Below are 22,651 nucleotides of genomic sequence, written 5' to 3' on the forward strand. Positions count from 1 at the left end.
CACTGGCCGCTTGAGTAGTTGCTGTTGTTGCGTTGCTGAATTCGGTTCAAAAGCGATGAGAGTTTGTAAATAGTTCCTTCGTCGGCGTTTCGTGCGTTTATTTACCTTTTTTTCGCCGTGTTTTGTTTTGTTTTTTTTTTTACGTTCACTGGCTCGTCCGCTGCCTTCCATTCAGCACTGAGAGAAAATCGAGCACCCGACGATGCGGTGGAATTTAATTGCAAATCGCATTTTATCCTTGGCTGCTTGCGGTTTCCTTTTCGCCTTTGTTGTTGTTGTTGCTGTTGTGTGCAGCAAATAAACTCGTTTCGCGCACTGGTCTGCGTGTGCCCTCGTGCGTGCGTGTGTGTGTTTGTTTGTTTGCTTGCGCGGCTTTTAGCTTCTTGTGTTCTTTGTTTTTGTTATTATTGAATGCAAATTCGACGAGAACTGTGACACTTCCTAGCAGCCCATCAACAACAAACATCAACAGTTAACTACGGAAGTTGTAAAGTAAGTTATGCTCTTCATATATAGTAAATGCAACAATATTGAAGTCCCAAAAGTAACTGTTTATTTCCAAATAGAGAAGAAAACGCCCTTGACAGTCGAAGTAAAATGCAGTGCACTGAGAAAAATAACTTACTAAGAAAATGTACAGTAAAGCGCAATCGAGAAGAAAACTATACGAAATTTATATAGTTTTATATGATTTTTCCTGATTGGAAATATTTGCTTCAGAATCAACTTGGAAAATATGTCTTGATAACAATAGAGTTGCTCGAGGCAAAAGGCTAAAAGGATCTCTAGGTTCACTAGTAAATAACTTTCCTGAATCCAAAGAGAGAACCTATTAACTAAGGAAAGAAAAGCGTAATCTCCACTATCATAATTTTCTTTTATTCTTAAAATTATCTCAATAGACAATAGAAAGTTCGTAACCCTAAATTATTTCCCTTATTATCCTTATTTAAAGATTAAGATAAACAACATTTAGGCAATCTTAAAGTGGAGACGGAAAAGATAAGATTATTTGGCCGGCACTTGGTCATCCTAAACTTGCCCATCAGAATTGTAACATTTTTCAAGTTAGGCTAAAATCCAACAATATACGAGATTTTTTATCACACCTTAAAGACAGCCAACGAAAAACCAGTTGGGCTTCAGGAATGGCAATATGTTAATGGATCAGCAATGCATTTTTAGTCCGCTAACTGGCGATATGTGGGAAAAAATGTACATATGTATTTTTTTCCGTGCAGAGAAAGAAGGAAGAGAAAAGCAAAAGCACAGAAATGATGACAAGAAGACGGAGGCTCTGGCTCTTGGCTCGACTTCCAAATCAAATGGAATTTAGCCGGTTTCCATAAAAAGCAGCTCTCAGACAGGCGAAAAGAGAGGGATTCTGCATTCCCCATTCCCCATTTTCGATTCTCGAGTGAGTGGGTCACTTGTGGTGGCTGCGGCTGGCGAGGGTTAAACGGCGGGTCCGTGGATAAGTCAAAGCGGGCGGCCAGTTGCGAAAGTTCGGTTGCGCGTTTCTTCTTTTGTTGCCTTTTCCTTTTTGGGGCGTGGCTGCCACATTGCGATGCAACCACTGTGAACTCCCAGCTGGCGGGTAACCTCGCCACGGATTTGAATGCACTTCATAAGGACGGCTTCTTCCGTTTCTGTTCCGTATTATATTTAAATACTGATTTCTTTATTAGTCAGTTAATATATATATAGCTAATGGATATTTACTTTTGTCTTAAGGAACCAAGCCTTAAATATCCAAAACTATGTTGCATATTCGAGAGTTTTGATATTAATATAAAGTAGTAATCTAAAAGCTGGCTATGCAAGCAACATTAAATAGTTCTAGGGCCTTAACATTCAATTATTACTTAAATGACAACGGTTTAATGTCATATTTCATATAGAATTAAACATAAAATCCTGCCTGTACCACATATGTCTGTATTTTGCCACTAATCATGTTACTTATGTCCGTTTAAACTAGCCAGCCGAGTTAAGCTAGAAATTAAAAAGAAAATCCGCGGCTCAGCAGTGGAAAGTAGACTGTAATTACAGTATTGTAATGCCTACGAGTTTCCGCCTGATGTTATGACGTCTAAATGTGGTTACTATTACTATTCGGCCACAAAGCCCATTCCCAGCGACTGGAATTATGTAAATTGCTCAAATTGGCATCGCTGGGAATGGCAAGGCCAGTAAATGAATAGACCGGCTAAATACACAAATAACCAGCGAATATAAAGAGTCAAGATACATATTTAATTATTTACCCGAGAACTTGTTCGGGGCTTATATTACCTTTTTTTATTTCTCCTCTGTACGGTTTTTTATTTGTCTTTTTTTTGCGTTTCGTTTTTTGGGCTGCGAAATTTCAAACGCGAGTGGAACGTGTCTGAGATAAAAAATAAATAAAATAAAAAAAAGGGCATTCGGAAAATAAAGCAAAACGAAGTTTAAGGCAAAAATCAACTTTTGGCTGGGATTAATGAATACATATTGTCATTTACACGAAAGGCAAATAATGCAATTGAAACCAAAAACTGCCGCGAATTTGTTGATTTTCCGTCGCTCGATTGTCATGGCCTTTTATTAATTTGTTGGCTTAGCTGGGCTCAGCTAACAATTGTTGTTATTTTCTTTGCCGGTTTGGTTTTCGTATGTTAGCTTCAAGAAATGAGCTCAGTTAAATTCACATACTTACGCGCAGCCCACGTTAAAATGTATTGTATATAGTATATAGTTAGACATATTTTTGGCATGCAAAAATATATTAATATACCAGGATTTACCATCACAAATGTCTTACATTTACAAAAGAAAATGTATTTGATTTAAATTTTAGTTAACTTTCAAGCCCATGCTAATTTTTTGTTTTTTTTTTTAAATCCTTTTTTTTCAAAATAATTGCTTAAATACCACTTCTATAAGTCCGCCTGATTAAATTAAATATTTGGTGGCTCAATAAGTCTATTTTTAATGGTACAAATCTCGCATAAGTTTCATAAAAAAACATAAACACCAATGTTCTGTGTGTCATTTTGCCTCGTCTGCAGTCAGCTCGTTTAAACATCAACACAACATTGGCCAAGAAAAAAAAGAGATCATAAAACTCTGGTTTGGTTCGGATTGCAGTTTGGATGTCAACGAATGGACAAACAGATGTGGATACTCACACTGCCTTCCACAAGTTTGCCGACCAAGCGAAATGAGTGCGATAAGATTTGATTTTTGCCGGCTCGGCTTTTTTTTCCAACAGGGGTCTTTTTTTCCGCATCCTCTGTGGGTGGGCATTTCAGTTTCGTTCCAGAGAAGTTTATTTTCTCGCCCAAATGGCATCAAATGGCCCCGCATCAAGTGCAAGATGGATGGCCATGTTCTGCGGAATCATCGTGTTTGACCACCCCGTCCTCCAGAGCTCCACTCCTTCCGCCTAGAATTACATAGCCCGGCGAAACACAATAGTGCTGGTTATGCAAAGCCACTCAAAGGAATTCCGCAGAATCGCCTTTGAAGATCCGGTTCCCGAAAGTCTGCGAATTAATGGGCTTCTACAATTTTTGCAATCCGTGTTAGAGAGCTATGAATGCATTTCTCTGAACGTGATCCTACTCCCAACATGGCTGGAATACTATATATTATAATATGCCATATATCGACAAAAGAAAGTTTAGATGTATATTGTGGCATATGATATATTTATTAGTTTCCCAGCATATTTTTGGATTTATTTCGAAAACATATTTTTGTGATATGTTTCAGTATTTATTTTAAAATTTTTTTGCAGAAATTTTGTTATATTGGTATCGCGTTCATTAGTTTCATAATTTTTATTTTTCCGCTCTGGCAGCAGCAACCTATATTTTGCTATTTAATTGTTTGCTCGTTCCCATTGAATTAAGTTTCATTTGGGAAAAGGTTCAAATGGGAAATTTAACGAGCTTCCGTGGCGTTTTAATATTTTTCGTACTTTAATGATTTAACACTATTTGACCCACTGTGCCGCATTTTACCGACCCGCCGCCAGTCAGACAGCCAGCCAGCATATGTTTTGTTCTTTTCCCCCGACTTTTTCCCTGCTTTTTTAATGTGTTTTTCCATTTCACACTTTATGGTGTTGCAGCTGGTTGGGAAAAGAGTGGAAATGGGAAGCAGAAGCATTTAACAGCGCTGCACATGTTTCGATTTCAATTTCCCTCCCTGCGAAAAGTGCGTTGCCAATATTGTTATTTTTTGTTCCCCCGCCATTTTGATGACTTTTCTCTCCATCTATCGCTGGCTTCTCCATCTCCTTATCCAACTGCTCCTCCTCCTCCTACTCGTTCTCTTTATCCCCCGCCTTGCACATTTGCATCCAACACTTTTTGAAAACCGGATGCACTTTGTCACCGTCGCTGATCTTTAATGGTGCGTCCATATCCGTGTGTGTGTGTGAGTGATGAATATGCACTGGAAAAGATATCGGATATGAACGTAACCCCATTTCACCTGTCTAATATTCCAAAGCAGCAGACACGCACTTAACTTTTGAGAGGGTTGATAGATCATGAAAAACTAGTGAAAGCGTCTCCTCGCTCATAAAACACCTAAAATATCAAATTGTATATCGATCATATCAAGAGTGTGTCGATAAGTTGTCTAAATTAATCGATAAAAAAATATACAAAAAGCTGAAGGAAATATAAAACACATTTACACTATTAACAAATCGAAAATTTTATTGCAGAGAAAAATCGCTTTAAATGAAACATTTTTTTTTTTAAATGTAAACAATTTCCTATGCTTTTAAAACTGACTAGAATGGAAAAGAGATCGTACATATATAGCAATATACCTCTATGTATAACCTCATTTTTCGCAGTGCACGTGCCATGTGCGACATGTGGCAATTGTTGGAGGCGACACCTTTGGCAGCGACAACGGTGCTCCCATTGCAAAGTCACCATTTCGTTCCAATTCGCCGCTCGCGGTTGTCTAGTCGCAGGTTCCATTCTCTATACCCTAGATGTAAATATGCATTCCCTATACGCGGAGTCTCTAGCCCATAACCATAAACGCACATTCATAATTCTTTCAATGGACAGCGCAGCATAAATGCAGACAATAATAAACAATACCAAAACAGGCGCTTCCGTTTTCCGGTCGTAAGCAGTGCAAAAACAAAAGGACTGAAAAAAAGCGTAGTTTTGTGTTTGTGAGTTCAACAAACCGCCAGCATTAACCCTTGTTCGCCCCTGGAATCCACGCACATTGCGTGGGACAAAGATGGCCTTCATTTTCATCTTGGGGCTTGGACTTTAATTAAACGCAATGGGCAAAGTTGAATTTAATTGAATCAACAAAGTAAATAAATTAAAAACAACAATCTGTTAATAAATAGAATCAATGGTGTAAAAACACTACTCTTTCAAGTAAAATAATCTCATTAAAACAATGAATATGAAGTTTTAGATCTGTAACATAAGGTTGGAAATGCATACGATTCTTACTGTAACCCATAATTAATAATTATGGATTTGCGCTATAGTTTTTAATAACATTTCTTCGTTTTTTTTTTTTTTTTCAATGAGTACGTGGGGATGTAAAATCGCTTTGTCTGCTGCGTCGTGTTCCGTTAATGAAGTCATCCAGTCAAATCAAGTTTTGTTGTTTCACTTTGCCTCACTTTACTTTGAATTACTCTACCCCCCACACAGCCGCATATTCACAAAAAAAAAAATAATAATAAAAAAAAAAATAATAATAATAAAAAAATAAAAAAAAAATAACAACAGTAACCTCTACAGAACGAAAAAAAAAGTATATAAATTGTTAGACAAATAAGAAATAAAATGAGATATTAGCAAGTAGTTTGGTAAAACGATCAAATACAAAACGATATATATATTTAGTTGTAAAAATATTTAAAAATATGTACTTAAATTGATAACTGATAAATTTTCTCCCAGTGTACTCATACAACTTGGCCCGCTGATTGTGGTGAACGCTTTGTCTTCGTTGTTGTCGTGTTAAATGCAATTGCTCGATGTTGCTGCTGTTTTGCTGCTGCCTTTGTGATGACATCACGCATTTGTTTGCATTTGCATTTGCATTTTGCAGTGCGGCGCACGCTTTCTGCAATTTCCCCTACTGATTTTGTTATATTTGCCACAAATGATTCATAAATGGTGTGCCATTGTTGTTTGGTCGCTACTTCAATTGAACTCAATTGGTTGGAGATGAGCATCTAGCCGACTGAGAATTGCCTCAAATTGTGTGTTAATTAGATATTTTTTTTTGTTATTTGTTGGTATATCTCCCAAAAGCCACTCCATAGCTTCAGTTTCTCCCCATTTTTGGGTAATTCTCTTCAAGTCATAAGCATAATTAACAAGCCACTTGACACACAGAAAGGGGCCCCCACATAACCCCATCGAAAATGGAGATTCGGCGATCTAGTGATGGCCCGAAAATCCAGTCTGTTAATTAAGTTTGTTACACTTTGTTTCTATTCTTATTAATTGCCATGTTAAAGTTACTTAAGCTGAATTAATGCCCATCGAACTATAACTTTAAGTCGAATTTAAAATCTATTTAAATTAGGGATCCGTTTATCTCAATCTTCAACTTCCTATCACTATAGTGCAACATTATAAAGGTATAATATATATGTATATATAAATAATGAAAAAATGCTTACTATACTCCATTGTTTGTTGTCATCTCTGTGCCGGCCTTTTGACAGTCCAAAGTTTTCAAGTGGCGCCCACAGCACACAGTTTACCCTTCTCTTTCGCGTGGGTGGAGTTTTGGACAAGTTAATAGACTTAAAACTGTGTCACAGCCATAGAAACATAGAAAGGGGGGACGAGTGTGAAAACCCTTTGAGAATCATCATTTCAATTTGCGACAGGTGAGAAGCAAGTGCCACGATAATTTTCACACATTATTTATTACCAAGAGGTGTGTGCGTGCGTGTGGGAAAAATGGGGGCGTGGTACCAAAAGTGGGTTGCATTTTGATATGCACACGGCATGGGCGTGCGACCCCCTTTTCACCACTCCCCGCTGTCCCAGCATAAATTTATTTACGTTTTATTTCACGCACGTAACTGTGTCGACTGACCTTCGAAACATAAATTACAGGTGAACTTTATTGATTCGAAGGAAAAACTTATTGTTTATTAAAAACAAATATGTACCCTGGTTAAATGCAAAATATATTTATATTTAGTTTCATTTTTGGCATTTAATTTATGGCATATTCACTGTACTTCTCATTTATAAATCGTGGGCTTTATTGAGTTCTGTTTTCTGTTTGTTTTTTTTTTCATCATTTTAATTCACAATTTGCCAACGAAATAAACTGTTTTATTTCGGCTTGTGCATAGATAATTATGTTTGTATAATTTTATAGCCAAGAAATTTGCTCGCAATTGTGTGTCATATATGCATATGTTTCTCATTTGCTCTGTCGGTAAAAAAAAACCGTGTTCCACATTTGACTTTTTTTAATATTATATACATATATATTTTTGAGGTCTCGAGGTTCTTAAATTGGGTAAATATCAACATTTATTATATGCTTAACCCATGATAATGTGCCAAATTTGGTCGCATTTTCAGTGGATTACACAATCTGCACAGGGCTTCTAGATAATATTATTATCATTAGTATATGTAATTATAAATAAAATGAATGTGTATATTTAATTCGGGTCTACTGTGAATTTGTTTCTGCATAACAATAATTATGCCAAATAATTGTTATGATTTCATGACACGTTTCTCGAATTTTTCCTTGAGCGTGCATTGCAATCACAAGTTCAACTATGAAGTGGAGTTCCAATTGCCGGAAGTTCTTATGTACCTTTGTACATACACATGTCATTTAGCCAAGGGTTTTAATTCCCTTGTTCAGGTCACGTCGCAAGCTGAATTCCACATTGGCTTACATTTGGCATTTGTTTGGCTTTGAAACAGCAAAATGCCATTAGCAAACGCCCTCGGATCACGCCCACCAGCCTCAGCGAAAGAGTAGAAAACTTGTCCGTGGGGATTGTGTGGATTTTTGGCACTGAAATGGAGCCAAAACTGACAGCAGCAGCCTCAAAAACAAGCAAACAAACAAACCGAGTTTTTTGCCAATTGAAAATATTGACAGTTGGCTAATGCACCTTGCATATATTTGTTACACTTCTGAAAACGAGAGACATTTAAAGTAATCAAAAGCGTTATTAAATATGTCATATGAAACTATCAACTTTTTAGGGATATTTTCAATATATAATAGTTGTATTTCTTTATAAGGTATACATTTGCATGCTCCTAAAAATGTTCTTTCTATTTTAATGTCAGCTGTATTACCACCCTGTGATGTTAAGATACAATATTATGATGTTCGGATTCGTCACTTAATAAAAAAAAATGTCAGCATATCTTAAAGGTTAATCCTAAAACAAATATTGTTGCATAACACGATATTAATGGCTTTTGTTAGTAAAAATCTCCCGAGTATGCTCTTGTTTTTTGCTGTGTAAGCAACAACAGAGAAAGGGAGGCATATTTACCAGCTGTGTTTGCTCTCTATAAATAAAGTCAACTAAAAATGGCAAAAATGTATTCATCATCATCGGATGTGGAGCTCATCAGGCTAAAGTCAAACCATTGGTGGGGTATTTCGGTCTGTGAGGCCGGGGATGGGGGCTGTATATTAAATCGGTGAAGAGGGCTGATCTGGGGGTTAATGAGGCAAATGGTCGGGTAGAAATAAGGGAAAAGGAAACTGTTAATTGCGTTGACACTCTTTTTGTTTGATTATTTGTCTTGTGAGCAAAGATGCCCCAGCTTCAAAGGCCCATGCCACATTATTGGGTTCCCTGCCCTCCACACACACGTGTCACAATGGTTTTGGCGCTTTAATGCACAGCAGGGGTGAAAATAATGGAGTTTCTAGCATTATTCACCTTAAAATATATTAACGGACAGCCAAATGTGGCATAAAATACATCACATAGCGTATTTTCATAGGTGCAGCTAACTGAAATGATGTACATATGCATGTACATGTATGTACATTATTATTCAGTTTTGAAAATTTCGAGTTTTATTTCTATTATTATTCATATTATACAATTTTAGGCCGCTTTATTAACTGGCGGTGTATGAAAAGTATGTATGTTTGTTATCGCTCCAGAGTTTTTACATAATGCTCGTTGCGCGGCGGCATATCTGTGGTCTTTCGATGATTTTCCGTTTGCCTTTATCTTATCTCAATGAAATTGGAATACCTTTGTTGTTGGCGGTCATAAAAAGCCTACAATAACACACGAAACTCAAGGGAAGGGGATGAAAGGGGGGCAATTGGGGAGCGCATCTTGGATCGCTTCTTCTGACTCACTTTCGGATTTGGATGGAGTTGGCGTTGGTTGGGGATTCGTTTGGCCGCGAATGGACTATTCCAGGCCATTTGATTCACTTTAAAAGCGCCTTTGTTGTCTCGCCTTTCTTCGGTGTAATTTATTACACATCTTGTGGATTTTCCTTTAGTTTTTCCAGTCACACAAGATGACGTGCCACAGAATTCGAGGGAAGCGAGAGGTGAAGCGAAAGAAGATGAACATCGAATGAAAGCAAAAGCTAAAATGCATTTCGTAATGTTTTGTTGTAATGATCGGCTGATGATGCAGCCCCCAAAGTCGCCCATCATCGTGATTATAATCACAATGATGATGATGAATATGAGGTACCCCAAACTAAAAAGAAACCAAAGAAGCGTCTAGACGGAAAGCGAAAGTAGCGCTCTGTGGGTTAAGAAATTGAATTTGGACGATGACATGCAACTGGAAAAGTTGATAAGAAATTGCACAAGTAATACCAATAGTCAATAGGATATTCTGCAATAAGCTAATTATCTAATATTGTTAATTGTCCACAATAATTGTGCGATAGATCGAATAAAATATATAAATATCTATATTTCATTAAACATAATCCAATCGAACGGCAATACCGAAAAGCCCTTAAGTTTTTATTGGCATAAAATCGAAATACCTTAGCTATATTTAAAGTGACATGGGATATACATATTATGGAATATGTTGGCTTGAATCATTGCGACCGAATACGTTATGGGCCTAATCAATCAGCCGTAAACAAATAAATGAAAAATTCGGCCTTTGATAAGGCACGCACATACACTTAACGAAAAAAAAGCGATATAGCATCTAAAGCGACCTATGTACATGAGCGGAAAAAAGAGAAGTCGTCGTAAAAGTTTTCACTTTTATTTTTGGGGCGCGGAAATGATTGCGTTGGAGGGCATTCCCCCACCTCATTTTCCGCCCGGTGATCCGCCTCCAAAGTTGTTTTTCGTTTTTCAAAAAGGTGGCCCCCATTCGGCCCCATCTGCCTATCTCCCGGCTCGGATTTCCCCTACCGTATCCCCCGGAAATGTGGAGTGAAGCAAACGAAGCTGAAACAGTCCGAATTGGATCATAAACACAAAAAGTGGTCGACGCCAAAAAGGCGACTGTGATTAAGTGGCGGCATCATGATCATCATTATAATTCAGTGTCATGCCGCTGCTGGATTTTCGGGGGCTAAGATTTAAACTTTAAGATTCAACTTGATAGGAATATATGATATGATAATTGTTTATTAAATATGAAATGCATACACATATCCAAACTTGCAATCATGTTTCTAAATTTATAAACCATATTATCCCCTTGCAAAAATCATACGTACGCCCCTGTATCAATACCACTTTATGGTCATCCGTGATCATGTCACCGATAATTCCCATAACTTTCGTATCACTGTGGCTGTTGGACCATCGTGTGTGGTGGTGGCTTTATAGTTGACCCGTTCCACATTATGTGTCCACATTGGATAACTGGAAAATGGGAGCGCACGTTGTTTGCCTGATAAAGTTTTCAATCTTTAAAAGCAACACACATAACCATTCATTCATATTGCACATAAATCATTTTCCACCATTTCTTGTTTGATTGATGTTGTTGTTGCTATTGTTGCCTCTCCATTTTTTATATACCATACAAACACACCATACATGTATGCATGTACATATACTATTTACTGTTGCGAGTGCAACTTTATCAGCTACAAGTGCGTGAGTTTGAGCCAGAAATCGGCTTGAAAGGGGGCTCACTCATCACATATGACATCATTCGGAAGTTGTGAAAACAGTTTATGGCAACTTCGGCTGTAAAAAGTTGGAGATAGTGAGAAACGTGGGTTTCAAAACGAAATTTTAATAAGGGATTACAAAAATCATTAAATGCCAATAATTCAGCACATCTGTGGAATTTCCTCCCTTTGAAGAGCACGTGCTGGCACACACGTACATACATATGTACGTACGTACACACACATGGTCACTTATAATTATAGGGAACCCCTGAAATCCCTCAACAGTGTGCCAAAAATCCCAATAACAATTACTGGCCAGCTGCCCATGGCCATGCAACTCCCATATGACACTGTGCATTCCTGGTATTCAATCGAGCGCCCTTTTAATTCCCGGTCTTTTCACCTTCTTGTTTTGCAGATGTCCCTGACGAAAAAGGATCCGTCGCTGAGAGTCGCCGCCTCGGATCCGCATCTCGTTTCTCTGGGCGGCGGACGACTGAGCACCGCCGTCACCATCCACTACATACACATAGGTGAGTGCGAAAGCGGGAAGTTTTGGGGATGGACGAGACACGAACGAGTTGGAAACTCTAGAAAAGACTCTAACAGCTCACAAAAAGTAGCCTTAAAGTTCAGTAAAGTACTTTCGAATATTAATTTAAAATATACAAATTATATAATTCATTCTCGACGAAAACAAGTAGTTTTAAAATTGTTAGAAAGAAACTTTTATTAAAACCTCGTGACTCGATATGTGCTACCACAGCTATCGCAACACGCGGCCATCTCTAACAGAGTCCACTGGATACGCACCGTTACTCGGATGCGTCCCTCTCCCTCGCACACGTGTCATTTGCGTTTTGTTTGCTGCTGCGGCCACGCGTGCGCATTTGCTCCTCTCTTGCTCGCTCTCTTTATTATTATTATTTTGTGCCCCAGCAAGGTCACTTGTAAAGCGATAAGCAAAATACCGAACTAGAAGCAAAAACAACAAGTAGCAAGGCGCACACAAAAAAAGTCTTGCGAAAGCAACGCACAAAAGACAAAATAATGGTGAGCAAACTGCGATAAGCTCAACTTTTTTTTTAAAGTTTACAATGGCATGCATAGTGTTGAAACTGTTTAAATAAAGTGAGTAAAAAAGTTGTACCTGAAATAAATGAAAAAAGTTGGCGGTGGCATGTTAAAAAAATTCAAAAAATTAAAGTAGAAATTACAAAAAAAAAATATAATAGTTAAAACAGAAATTCAAATTCATCCAAAAAAACATTTCTGGAAAAAAGTTAGTTATTACCACTGTACCGAAACCAAGAGAAGTTAAGAATATGCTATTTATTCCCAAAAAATCAGAGAGCGAGAGATGTGAAGCGAGATAGGAAATACTGTTGAACCGAATCGACTGTTGAAATATTCCAACCTCACATTACCGAAAACCACTTCAAGTGTAAGGCTTTTGGTTTGTAAACTGAGTTTTAAAAAAAATCACACTTACTCTATTTAAATTTCCATTTAGGTGACACTACGATTGGATCCGCAGCCAGTTGCAGCATATCGTTGAATGGAAGTGGGGTGCGTCCACTCCACTGCACCATTTACAGGTACTTGTACACTTATTTTAATAATAATATTATGTGATGAATGCAAACATTTACATAGAACTGGTAAAATCTTCAAAAGTCTTTGTATAACTTCAATATTTATGTAACTCTTTTTAAGGCAAGTCTAAATTAGATGTGCAACAACATGTTACAATACATATTTTTATGTTTGCCACATGCACCTAACCTTTTCACGTACAATTTTGCAGGAGCGACGCCAACGAGGTGACCCTGGTACCCGAAAAGGATTCTCGCCTACTGATCGACGGTGCACCGATCCTGGAGGAGACGAAGCTTAGCCAGGGGGCAATGATCACCATTGGCAATTCGAATTATCTGAGGTTCAACAATCCGGACGAGGCCCAGATGATGCGATCGGCGATGGGCTCCAATGAAAGGATTTCGATGCCCCAAATCGATTTTACACAATCGGCGAGGCAGGCCCACGAGCTGAGTCAGTCCCTGGAGCTGGAATCCTTCTACGAAAGCATCATTAACCCGATTAATAACCCATCCACCTACGAACTGGAGTGCCCCAAGGTCTTCTCCTCCGACCTGGTCACTGTCAACATGCCGGCCAAGGATGTTTTGGGGCAGAAATACGCCAGTTTTGCCCGTAATCTCGCCGAGAATCATCGCAACGAAAAACAGCTAAACAATCAGTATGCCAAGGGAGTTGGCAGCAATGGTGGTTACTGGAATGTGCCCAGCAATGCGGCGATCTACAAGGAGCAGCATCATCAGCAGCAGCAGCAGGCTCCACCGGATCTACTAACGAAAGTCAATAACGATCGCTACGATCGTTACCCCAAGGCGGGTGGCCTGCAGATCTACTCGATGAATGGTGTGAATAGCGATATAAATAATGGTCTGGCTACCGGTAATAATTCTGGCACTGGAGGAGGAGGAGCCGAACTGGAGGATATGCTTAAGATCTGCACGGAGTACGCGGATCGGAACAACTCCATGCCTCCTACGCACAATGTTTCCAGTACCTCCAGCATCACATCTTCCCCGATTGTGCAGAACCGTATCAAAACCAATGGTTCGTTACCGCGGGACAAGAATAAGTCACCATTTCCACAGCAGGCAGGAGCAGCAAGCAGTGCCAATATTTCACTTTTGAGTAGTTCCTCTGGCTATGAGAATGTACGGTTGCTGGGACCCAATCGTGTGGAGATCAATGGCCAAATCCATGTGCCAGCTTCAGCGGGAGATGGCGGATCGTCCTCCACTGCACTTGCTCCCACGGCTGCGGTCAGGGCCAGCCACGAGAATCTTAACCAGAACCATTCGGCAACTACAGGTGGCAAGTATGTGCCACAGAGCCCGAGGACAAAGATCCGCACCAACTGTATGTCGCCCAAAAAAGACGTGTCCTTTGGCAATGCCTTTGCTTTGGCTATTAGTCCACCACTTCTGGCATCCAGCGCGGTAGTGTCTACATCCAAACCCATGCCCATTCCCAGCATGGTGAAGCCACCATTGGCACCCAAACCACCGGCTCCAAATCAGCAACGCGACTACGAGCAGCTCTTCAAATCCTTCGAACGAAAGCAGCAGCAATTGGATCGCATGGTGCCCGCCAAGCGGAGTAACAAGAACATCAACAATCTCACCCTTAATCTGCAGTCCGTGGAGTCGCAGACGCAGTCACCCAAACCGAGCAGAAAGCCAGCTCCGGCACCCAGAAGCATTCACCTAGAGCAGCGTCAGCGTCGGGAGCTCATCCAGCGACGCAAGCAGCTCAAGCGGGAACTGGCCGAGCTGCCACCTTCATCTGGAATCGAGGGACTGGAGGTACATTTAAAGTTTCAAATTAGAATCCCTTGTTACCCCATAGGCTATACGGTCAAAACCTTTCAGAATTGCCCTCTTCAAGTTCTTGAGAATCCGTTCACTAAAGAAATTCCTTTCCTTTCAGTTGAAATTGGGCGAGCAGCCCTTAGCCGCCAATGCCTCCCCGCGTCTGCAACTGCAGGCCTTGCAGAATCGAGTTTGCCGCCTGGAGGCCCAAAGGAATGCCACTCGTGTGATGGAGGAGAATCAGCAGGCCAAACTTAAGCAGTCCATCGAAATAAAGCAGGATCAGCTGAAGAAGTAAGCCAACTTATAGACAAAAGAAAAACTATTTGATTTACATACATTTTCCATCGCCTTGCAGACTGCGAGCCATGTTAAAGCAGAAACCAAACAATGCCTGCCTCAAGGAGGAGCTGCAGCTGGTATGCGAATCTTTGGAGAGCGATAGAAAGACTTTCGAGGACCTAGAGTTTCAGTATTTCGAGGAGGAGTCCGAGCACCATGCCAGTCATGAGGAATTTAAACGACAGGAGCAGCGTCTTATGTTGGAAGCCGAATTGGCCGCTCTGCGCATTCAAATTGGACCGGATGAGGAGGAACCAGGTTCGCCCACCTCGCCAGAATCCACAGGCAGTAATCTGGTCAATGGCGTGATGTCCCAATCTCTGTTTGGCTCCGCCGAACTGCTTTGCCCGAAGCGACGTAACCAAGAGGACTTGATGTCAAAGAGCGTAAATGAAAATATGTTCTATAACCATAAAATCGAAGCCAACACCAGTACGCCCAAGCGCCTTCCCCTCCAGCTTTTCGAGGATTTGGCAGGCGGCAGCTGCGAGCAGATAAGCTTCAATCTTTCGCTGCAGGGCGATCGCTTTGAGGTCAATCCACTGGAGAGACGTGTGCCCTCGCAGGACGACATCGATCGCAGCTGCAAGGTGGCCAATGATGCGCCCATCTCCGCCAGCCAGGGTGCAAGCACAAAGATCTTTGACAGCATCATGGAGATCGAGCGGAATCGCAAACTTCTGTTGGCCCAGCAGGGTAGGAAAACCTTAGTTTTAATCTGAAAACTATAGAAGCAAAATCGTTTATAACAAGTACCCTCTCCCAAACTTAATTTCCAAAAGTATGAAAGAAACCCTATTAAAACTAGTATTGTTTCGCTACAGTGGTTCTTGAAACCGAATTAGTAGACTCTTCGATTTGACCGCCAATCAAGTTTCAAGACAAAATGAAATTAAATAAATTCTTAAATTGCAATCTTATATTCATTTTCCTAATGGATGTTGCTTGATAGTTTTTTAATACTCACACTCTTGTTTACGGTCCACAGGTCATCAGGTCATTGAGCACGAGCGCCAGAAGATGTACGATCTGAAAAAGAAGAGCCACGACGAGGCCCGCACCCAGTATCTGCTCTCCACCCAACAATCGATGGAGCAGCAACGCCAGCTGGAATCGGATGCCAAGTGAGTTGACCCCCATTCGGTATCCAGCCCCCTGCTCCACTGCACCCTCGGCTAATTGAATGTGTGCCCCCTGTCGAGATAATTTCTCCAAGTGCGACAACAAAGATGCACTTCCAGTGCCACTTACACTCGGATGCACGAAATGATATTTGCATATATATTTTTGAATTATAATTACACCATTTAGGTATTTAATTGGTAGCTGTATTGTGAAGAGCTTAAGCTAACTAACCAATAATCGCCCATCCCAATTAGCATTCACTTTAGATTTGTTTGGTATAAATTATTTAATATCTTATCTTGCAAATTGTCCGAAGTTGAATGAAATCGTTTCTTGATTAATTAATTGTCAATTGTATCTACGGCACAAGTGTCTTTTGTGAATCAGTCTTTGATTGATACTGATTTATTAGAATGACTATGGCTCGATTAAAATACCATTTCGCCGAAGAAGATACCCAGTTTTGTGGTGCAGTGTGTTGTTGAAATGCCTATTGGCTTGCTCATTGAACTCGCGCTCCTATAATTAATCAAACTTTGTGGCTAATAGCTAAACAATGTGTGCCCAGCACTCCACCCGCTTGAAAACCGGTTGTCAAGTCACTTTGAAATTTGAATTGAAAACCCAAACAAAACCACACACCAAAATCAATAAAGACGCGACGAGCACATTTGTCTGGGCAAATAATAAACTTCCACCGACTGGAGTTTTATTTCAGTGCTCATTTGCTGATCGAATGGACGCGCCGTCACCTGAGTAGCTTTTCAAATTATTTATTTTTCTGACTTCGTGCTCTCAAATTTTGCAATAGAAGCGAAAGATATTTTCAAAAGTCTTCGATAAAGTTTCCCGATCAAGTTTATGAAATAAAATAATTGAAATTCAATTAAAATTGTGAATTAATATATACAATAAATATACATATGAATAATATTATTTTCATAAAACCTAATTCATTTCTCTCTGTGCACCGTTGCTGATAAGCTTATCAGCTGATTGTGTATCCGAGTGTGCGTTCGCCGGAGTATCTATGTGACTCAATCGTCGGATTGTGTGCCAACTGTTGCTTTCGGATTGTGCATTCACATCCATTGCGTCCGCCCGCTTAGTCAGTTTTTTGGGCTTTCGCAGTCTTGCAGTTGGAACTCGAGCGCGTTAGCCATCGGATTCGGATTCGGAATCGGGAATTGGGAATCGGGAATCGAAGTTCGCGCGGGAATGAGTCATTCTAAGTAGATGATGAATCGAATCAACGCGATTATTCCCTGCTGGTACGATGATCGAATAAAAAGCTTAAATAATGCCGGTGGTTATGGTGACAGAAATCCCACGAATAAATCCATAAGGAACTCGCGGCACTAGAGCGTTCAGAGATAGTGACACATTCTGATAGAATTCAACAGATATAAAAAGTTATAAAAATACATATCAGTGCTAGTGGCGATTTGTGTGCGTAATAAAGCATTGAAATCAAAACAAATGCAGACACATATTTTCTAAAGGACTTGATGTTCATATCATAAACGAAATCAACTGCATTTGCTTAACAAATATTGGTGTTTTCATTTCTTATTTAAATATTTCATAATAATGGTTTATTAATTATCTCTTGCAGCGGCGGCAAAGACGCGAAGTTATTCGAGACGACCGAGTTGCAGAAGCTCAATCAGCAGCCAGGTGACCCAGTGGATGACCAGGTGCAGAAGATCGCCGGCGACAAGGAGAACAATGTACAAAACCGAAAGTCAACAGGCAGTAGTCCCACGACGACGACAACAACAACAGCAGCTGGTGGAACGACACCTCAGCAGGTGAGCTGATGGAAGCGATTTAAAAATAAAAATAAGTCTTGACCCCTTCACTAAATTGATGACCTAGGCCAAACAAAGCGAAAGCTTTTCCATTTGTTTATAGATTTGTTTTGGCCCGGCTTCCGGGAAATTTTTGATGGTCAAAAGCGCAATTGTCAGTGACCCCATCCATTTTTCCACCCACCAATTTATGTGCCATTTCCTTTCTGTCCATAAACAAATCGGATATTGTGAGCAGCCAGATGAATTTGTAATTCCACTGAAACATTGATTAATGCTGCTATATTTCTCGCATGACGGTTGTTTTGCATTCAAATGGTATTTGTGGTACTTACAAGATCAAAATGCAAAGAAAAATTTGTTAGATTAGATTAGTTAGTACGCTGCTTTTGTCTGAAGAAGTATGCAATTGCCAACTACTAGTAACTGGCTCGAATGGGTGTTTCGATGTATCTTTTTATATATCTTGATAAAGTGCAAGGGGTTTAACAATTGCGATAAGAGAACTTTGAATTGTTTTGGGTTTTATTAAACACCTCCGCTCAGATAACTAAATAGTGTAAATAAATGGGCCCACAAATGAAACTGATTGCCGATAATAATGCCTACAAGGTTGAAATATTTTTATGAAGTGCTTTTCGCTTCCCTTGATCGCAATCCAAAAGATTGCCCACCTAAAAACTCTTGAAGATTGAATATATATTATAAAATAGAGTTCTTGAGAATTATCTACTGGCATGTTCACGTGCTTCTAATTGAAAACCATTTAGTTGGAATATAGCTCACAGTAAAGTAATTAGTAATTAGTAATAGCTACTTGAAAAACCTATTAGATGCAAGATATTTTGATTTAATTAGTTAAGGCTTTTCTTTTCATAATTTAGTTTTAATTTAATAACTTCCTTCCACCCAACGACTTTTTCGAATAGGTATACAAGTTTCTAGGCTTATCGGTTTTTTTATTAAAATGAATCACTGCTTATTTTTTATTGTAAATACTTTTTATTTGTTATCGTTGATGGACTTTTAGCGCACAAATAAGATTCATCGACATTAATATTTGAAAATTACTCCTTTGATTTTATTTATTTTGCTGTTGGATTATCTGTGTTCAGAGCTTTCAGAAGAATATCTTACTCATGTTTTTGTTTTGCTCGAATTTCCCAGTAAATCCCCCTTTTTCATTTACCCGAAAATTCATTCATTGCAATTTTGTTTTTGTTTGTGCAGAGTATACGATTTTACGAGTTGCAGTCGTAATTTCTCCAAATTTATGATGGTGATATATCAATAAGTTTCAAGTGCAAGCTCTTCTTCTTTGATTTTTCTTAACTTTTAAAATGACTCTTTTAAAGTTGACAATGAACTACACTGTTAAATATCAATTGGATTTCAAGATCACACGATCGTGAAGGCAAGTGTACACAAAATTGGGTTAAGATTAAGAGAAATAGTGGGAGTAAGAGTGCGATCCTATGCGTAATTTTAGAAAACTTGTTTCTCTTCGCCATGCGCTCGCAAAAATCTTTTAAGTTTTTTAAGTGAAATAAAATCAATTTAATCTACAAAAGTAGCAAATCTTTTTGTAACTGTCGCAATATGAGCAAATATTTTAATTTATCCCTCGCTATAATTCCCAAGTTAAATTTTTTATATGAACATAGCCGTGTTTGCTAAATTTAGCCATAGTTGGTGTTGGTGGATTTGGTGTATTTCTTAATGAGGTTTTAGCCTCTATTTAAATTGGAATAAATACATTTTTTTCGAGTGCAGCTCTCCCATCCTCCTGGATGACGATGAAATCCATCGCCAGCTCGTTAGTCACGAGTTGTTGGCCGCCTCGGCATTTTGTTAGCTGTTTTATTTTAGCCGTGTTTATTTTAAAAGAGCCACCCCACCACCCCGTCGTGCTCTCAATTGCGGATTTCTATATGGACTGCACTTATTAATAAGTTTAATATTTGCTGTGGTCTTTGTTTTATTTTGGCTGTATCTCTCTCACTTAGTTACGCGTTACGTTTTCTACGCTCCGTATTATTTTATTTGGATTATTTTTCGTTTTGCGATGTTTACGTTTCACCACGATTCTTAGCCCATTTGTTTACACATTTACCGAACTCGCCAATAGACTGGCCATCGTTATCGTCTCACGTTCATTGGCCACATAGATCCGCGGCCCATTACGGATTAAACTACGTCGATCTGGTTCGCGATCCTACGGCTGCTGGACAATGTTCATGTGCGCCCCATTCGATGCGATCCGTCGGATAGCCTGAAAGTCGGAAAGTCTGTCGAGCAAGAAGCTTTGGTGGCGCTGGCGGTCGCCCCATCATCATCGGTTTTCGTCGGAGAATCGCTTAGTTAGTTGCCCATTTCCACTGGAAGCACAAGTGTTTTTTAAGAATTTTTCCCATCCGGTTTTTCGCATCGATATGTCCGTGTGGATGACTTACGTGCAGCATCGGCGCACGGATGCAAATGCACGCCAGCGCAATGAGTTGTACTACTTAGTGAGTGGATCGAGAATTTATTAGCAAGAGTTGGGTTTTATAACTGAATTTTAAAAGTAATCACTGATAGATTTTGTGAATCAATAAATCCACAAATGTTTGCGGGTTACAATAATATGAATATAGATAAATGAATAAAAGATACTTTGAAGAATTTGTTCTTTAGTTAAAAAATGTAAGCCATTGCAAAACATGAAATTTCGTTAAGTCATATATGACAAAACAATCATACTTACGAATTATTGAGGACACAATCATATAAAAGCGTTCAACAAAGGCTATAAGTTTATTGGCAATAAAAATAAACAAAATGTGCTAAATGTAAAAGCAATATTAAATTAATAGACTTAATATAATGGCAATTTGGCAAAAATTGCAAGGCATTGAAGACCCATTTTAAACGGATTCTTTCTACCATTTCAGCAACGCCACTCGCAACCGGAATTGGAGCACCATGCCATTGCCCTGGGAATAGGAGGCGGCGGCAGCGGAGGAGTAGGTGGTGCCAATCAAATGGTGGCGCGTAGCCCGCGTCCGCTCTCGGAGGCCAACAATTGCGATGCGGCGATTGAGGCGCCCAAGTTTGGCAACGGGATGGACTCCAACGCGTCGCCGGCGGTGGCGGATAGCAAGCGGGCCAGCAGCAATTCACAGGACACCGCGTCGGCGGGCAGCGGAAGTGGGAACAGCGGAAGCGGTGGCAGCACCGCCAGCGATCGGAAACGCATTCTACCGAAACACCAGCGTCCGCTCACCCGCTACCTACCCATATTCTCGCCGGATCTGAATCTGCGCCACCACATCGAGACCGCTGGCCACCAGATTGATCAGTGCCCGCACGTGTTTGTGGACGCCCACAGTTGTCGCGGGTAAGCTTGTCGTTTTCCCCTTAAAGCATAAGCAAACTATTCTATAATTCGAATGATTTTCCAGTTACCTGCACAAGCTGGGTGCCACGTTTCATGCCTGGTCGAGGCGCTGGTTTGTCCTCGATCGCCAGAGGAGCGCCTTAATTTACTACTCGGATAAATCGGAGAGGAAACCAAGAGGCGGAGCCTATTTTGCAGTGAGTCCATGTCATGGTACACTTGAAACTCGTGTATATTAAAGACACATCTTGTACTTATCCACAGACCATCGACGAGGTCTATCTGGATCATCTGAATGCCTCGAAGAGCGGCCGACCGCATTGTACTTTTATTGTAAAAACGAAGAAGCGAAGCTACAACTTACAGGCCGCATCCGATTCAGCGGCGCGCATTTGGATCGATGCCATCATTACCGGAGCCCAGGGTAACCTGGACTACTAACGGATTCCGCGGAGGACTCCAAACACTTTTGCCCAGTGCACAGTCTCAGCATTATATGGGAAATATATTAAATGTATAAGCTCAAATAACTTACCTAATAATAACAAAGGAAACATAAGAATAAAAAGTAGCCATGTAAGACCAAAAAACAGCTGCTCAACAAGGACACGGGCAAAAGGAACCTAAAACTATCTTTTTTTTGGCGAACTAACGAAATCTGAGATTTCAGAACTGGACCAAAGTCAAGAACGTATTTTTTAGACCTAAAAATTATGTATATACATTTTACTTTGTCATATTGTAGTTAAGAACTATTTTTATGTCTAGATTTAGAAACAAATGTAAGTCAAAAACAAACCCATGCTACTAACACCGCCATTCTAAAACCTAATCATACAACAGATGTTGAAATTCTTGCTTATTAGGACGGCCTGGTATTAAAGGCAAGCATCTATATGATCGCATATATATCATAAACCCTAGACTATAGCAATAAACGTATACAAATTGTATAACGATTTAAAAGTAACTACCAAAATGACTCTTGAACACTTGAAGTTTCATCGTGAATTTACCCAATAACGTTATAATATTGTATGCCTATCTATTATATTTTATGAAAAATATACCATATATTTTGATAAATGTATAATTATTGGTACAATCCAATCGAGAGATGGAGGGGGTCAAACTATTTGCCCATCGCTATGCGTAAGACTAAAACTGAACGATTTGCTCAGGCAGCTGGAAAGGATAATCAAAAGGAGAAGAATAACTGAGAAACACTAAACTAATAATAACAATAACTATGTATAAATATATGTGTAACACTACAAGCTAGTTAATAAAAAGAATTGTTTTTTTAAATAAACAAATGATTTTTATTCGATTTGAAACGGAAGTATTCTGAGTATTCTAACATTGTGTTGACTTTACATAGTTAACATAGTCAACATATATATATTTTATGTATTTTTTATGTATTGTTCACAGTTCATTTCAGGTGTAAGCATATTCTGTGAA

At 39.5% G+C, this 22,651-nt stretch overlaps 1 protein-coding gene across 5 annotated transcripts; it reads left to right on the forward strand.

The window, feature by feature from the left end:
- Positions 1 to 22,499, forward strand: LOC6726225 (pleckstrin homology-like domain family B member 1). 5 transcript variants are annotated; one of them, XM_016174080.3, is made up of 11 exons: positions 1 to 492; positions 11,545 to 11,659; positions 12,640 to 12,724; positions 12,934 to 14,524; positions 14,649 to 14,824; positions 14,889 to 15,568; positions 15,861 to 15,996; positions 17,613 to 17,808; positions 20,742 to 21,187; positions 21,252 to 21,384; positions 21,452 to 22,499. In XM_016174080.3, the coding sequence occupies exons 2-11, from the start codon at positions 11,545 to 11,547 to the stop codon at positions 21,626 to 21,628; spliced, it is 3,735 nt and encodes a 1,244-aa protein (XP_016039752.1). In that variant the 5' UTR covers positions 1 to 492; the 3' UTR covers positions 21,629 to 22,499. The 5 variants fall into 5 exon arrangements, with proteins under 5 accessions (XP_016039752.1, XP_016039749.1, XP_016039751.1 ...); XM_016174077.3 differs by lacking the exons at positions 1 to 492; positions 11,545 to 11,659 and adding an exon at positions 12,397 to 12,582; XM_016174079.3 differs by lacking the exons at positions 1 to 492; positions 11,545 to 11,659 and adding an exon at positions 12,397 to 12,570.
- The last annotated feature ends 152 nt before the right edge of the window (positions 22,500 to 22,651 follow it).

The sequence above is a fragment of the Drosophila simulans genome, chromosome X, assembly GCF_016746395.2.
Source record: "Drosophila simulans strain w501 chromosome X, Prin_Dsim_3.1, whole genome shotgun sequence".
NCBI classification, from domain to species: domain Eukaryota; kingdom Metazoa; phylum Arthropoda; class Insecta; order Diptera; family Drosophilidae; genus Drosophila; species Drosophila simulans.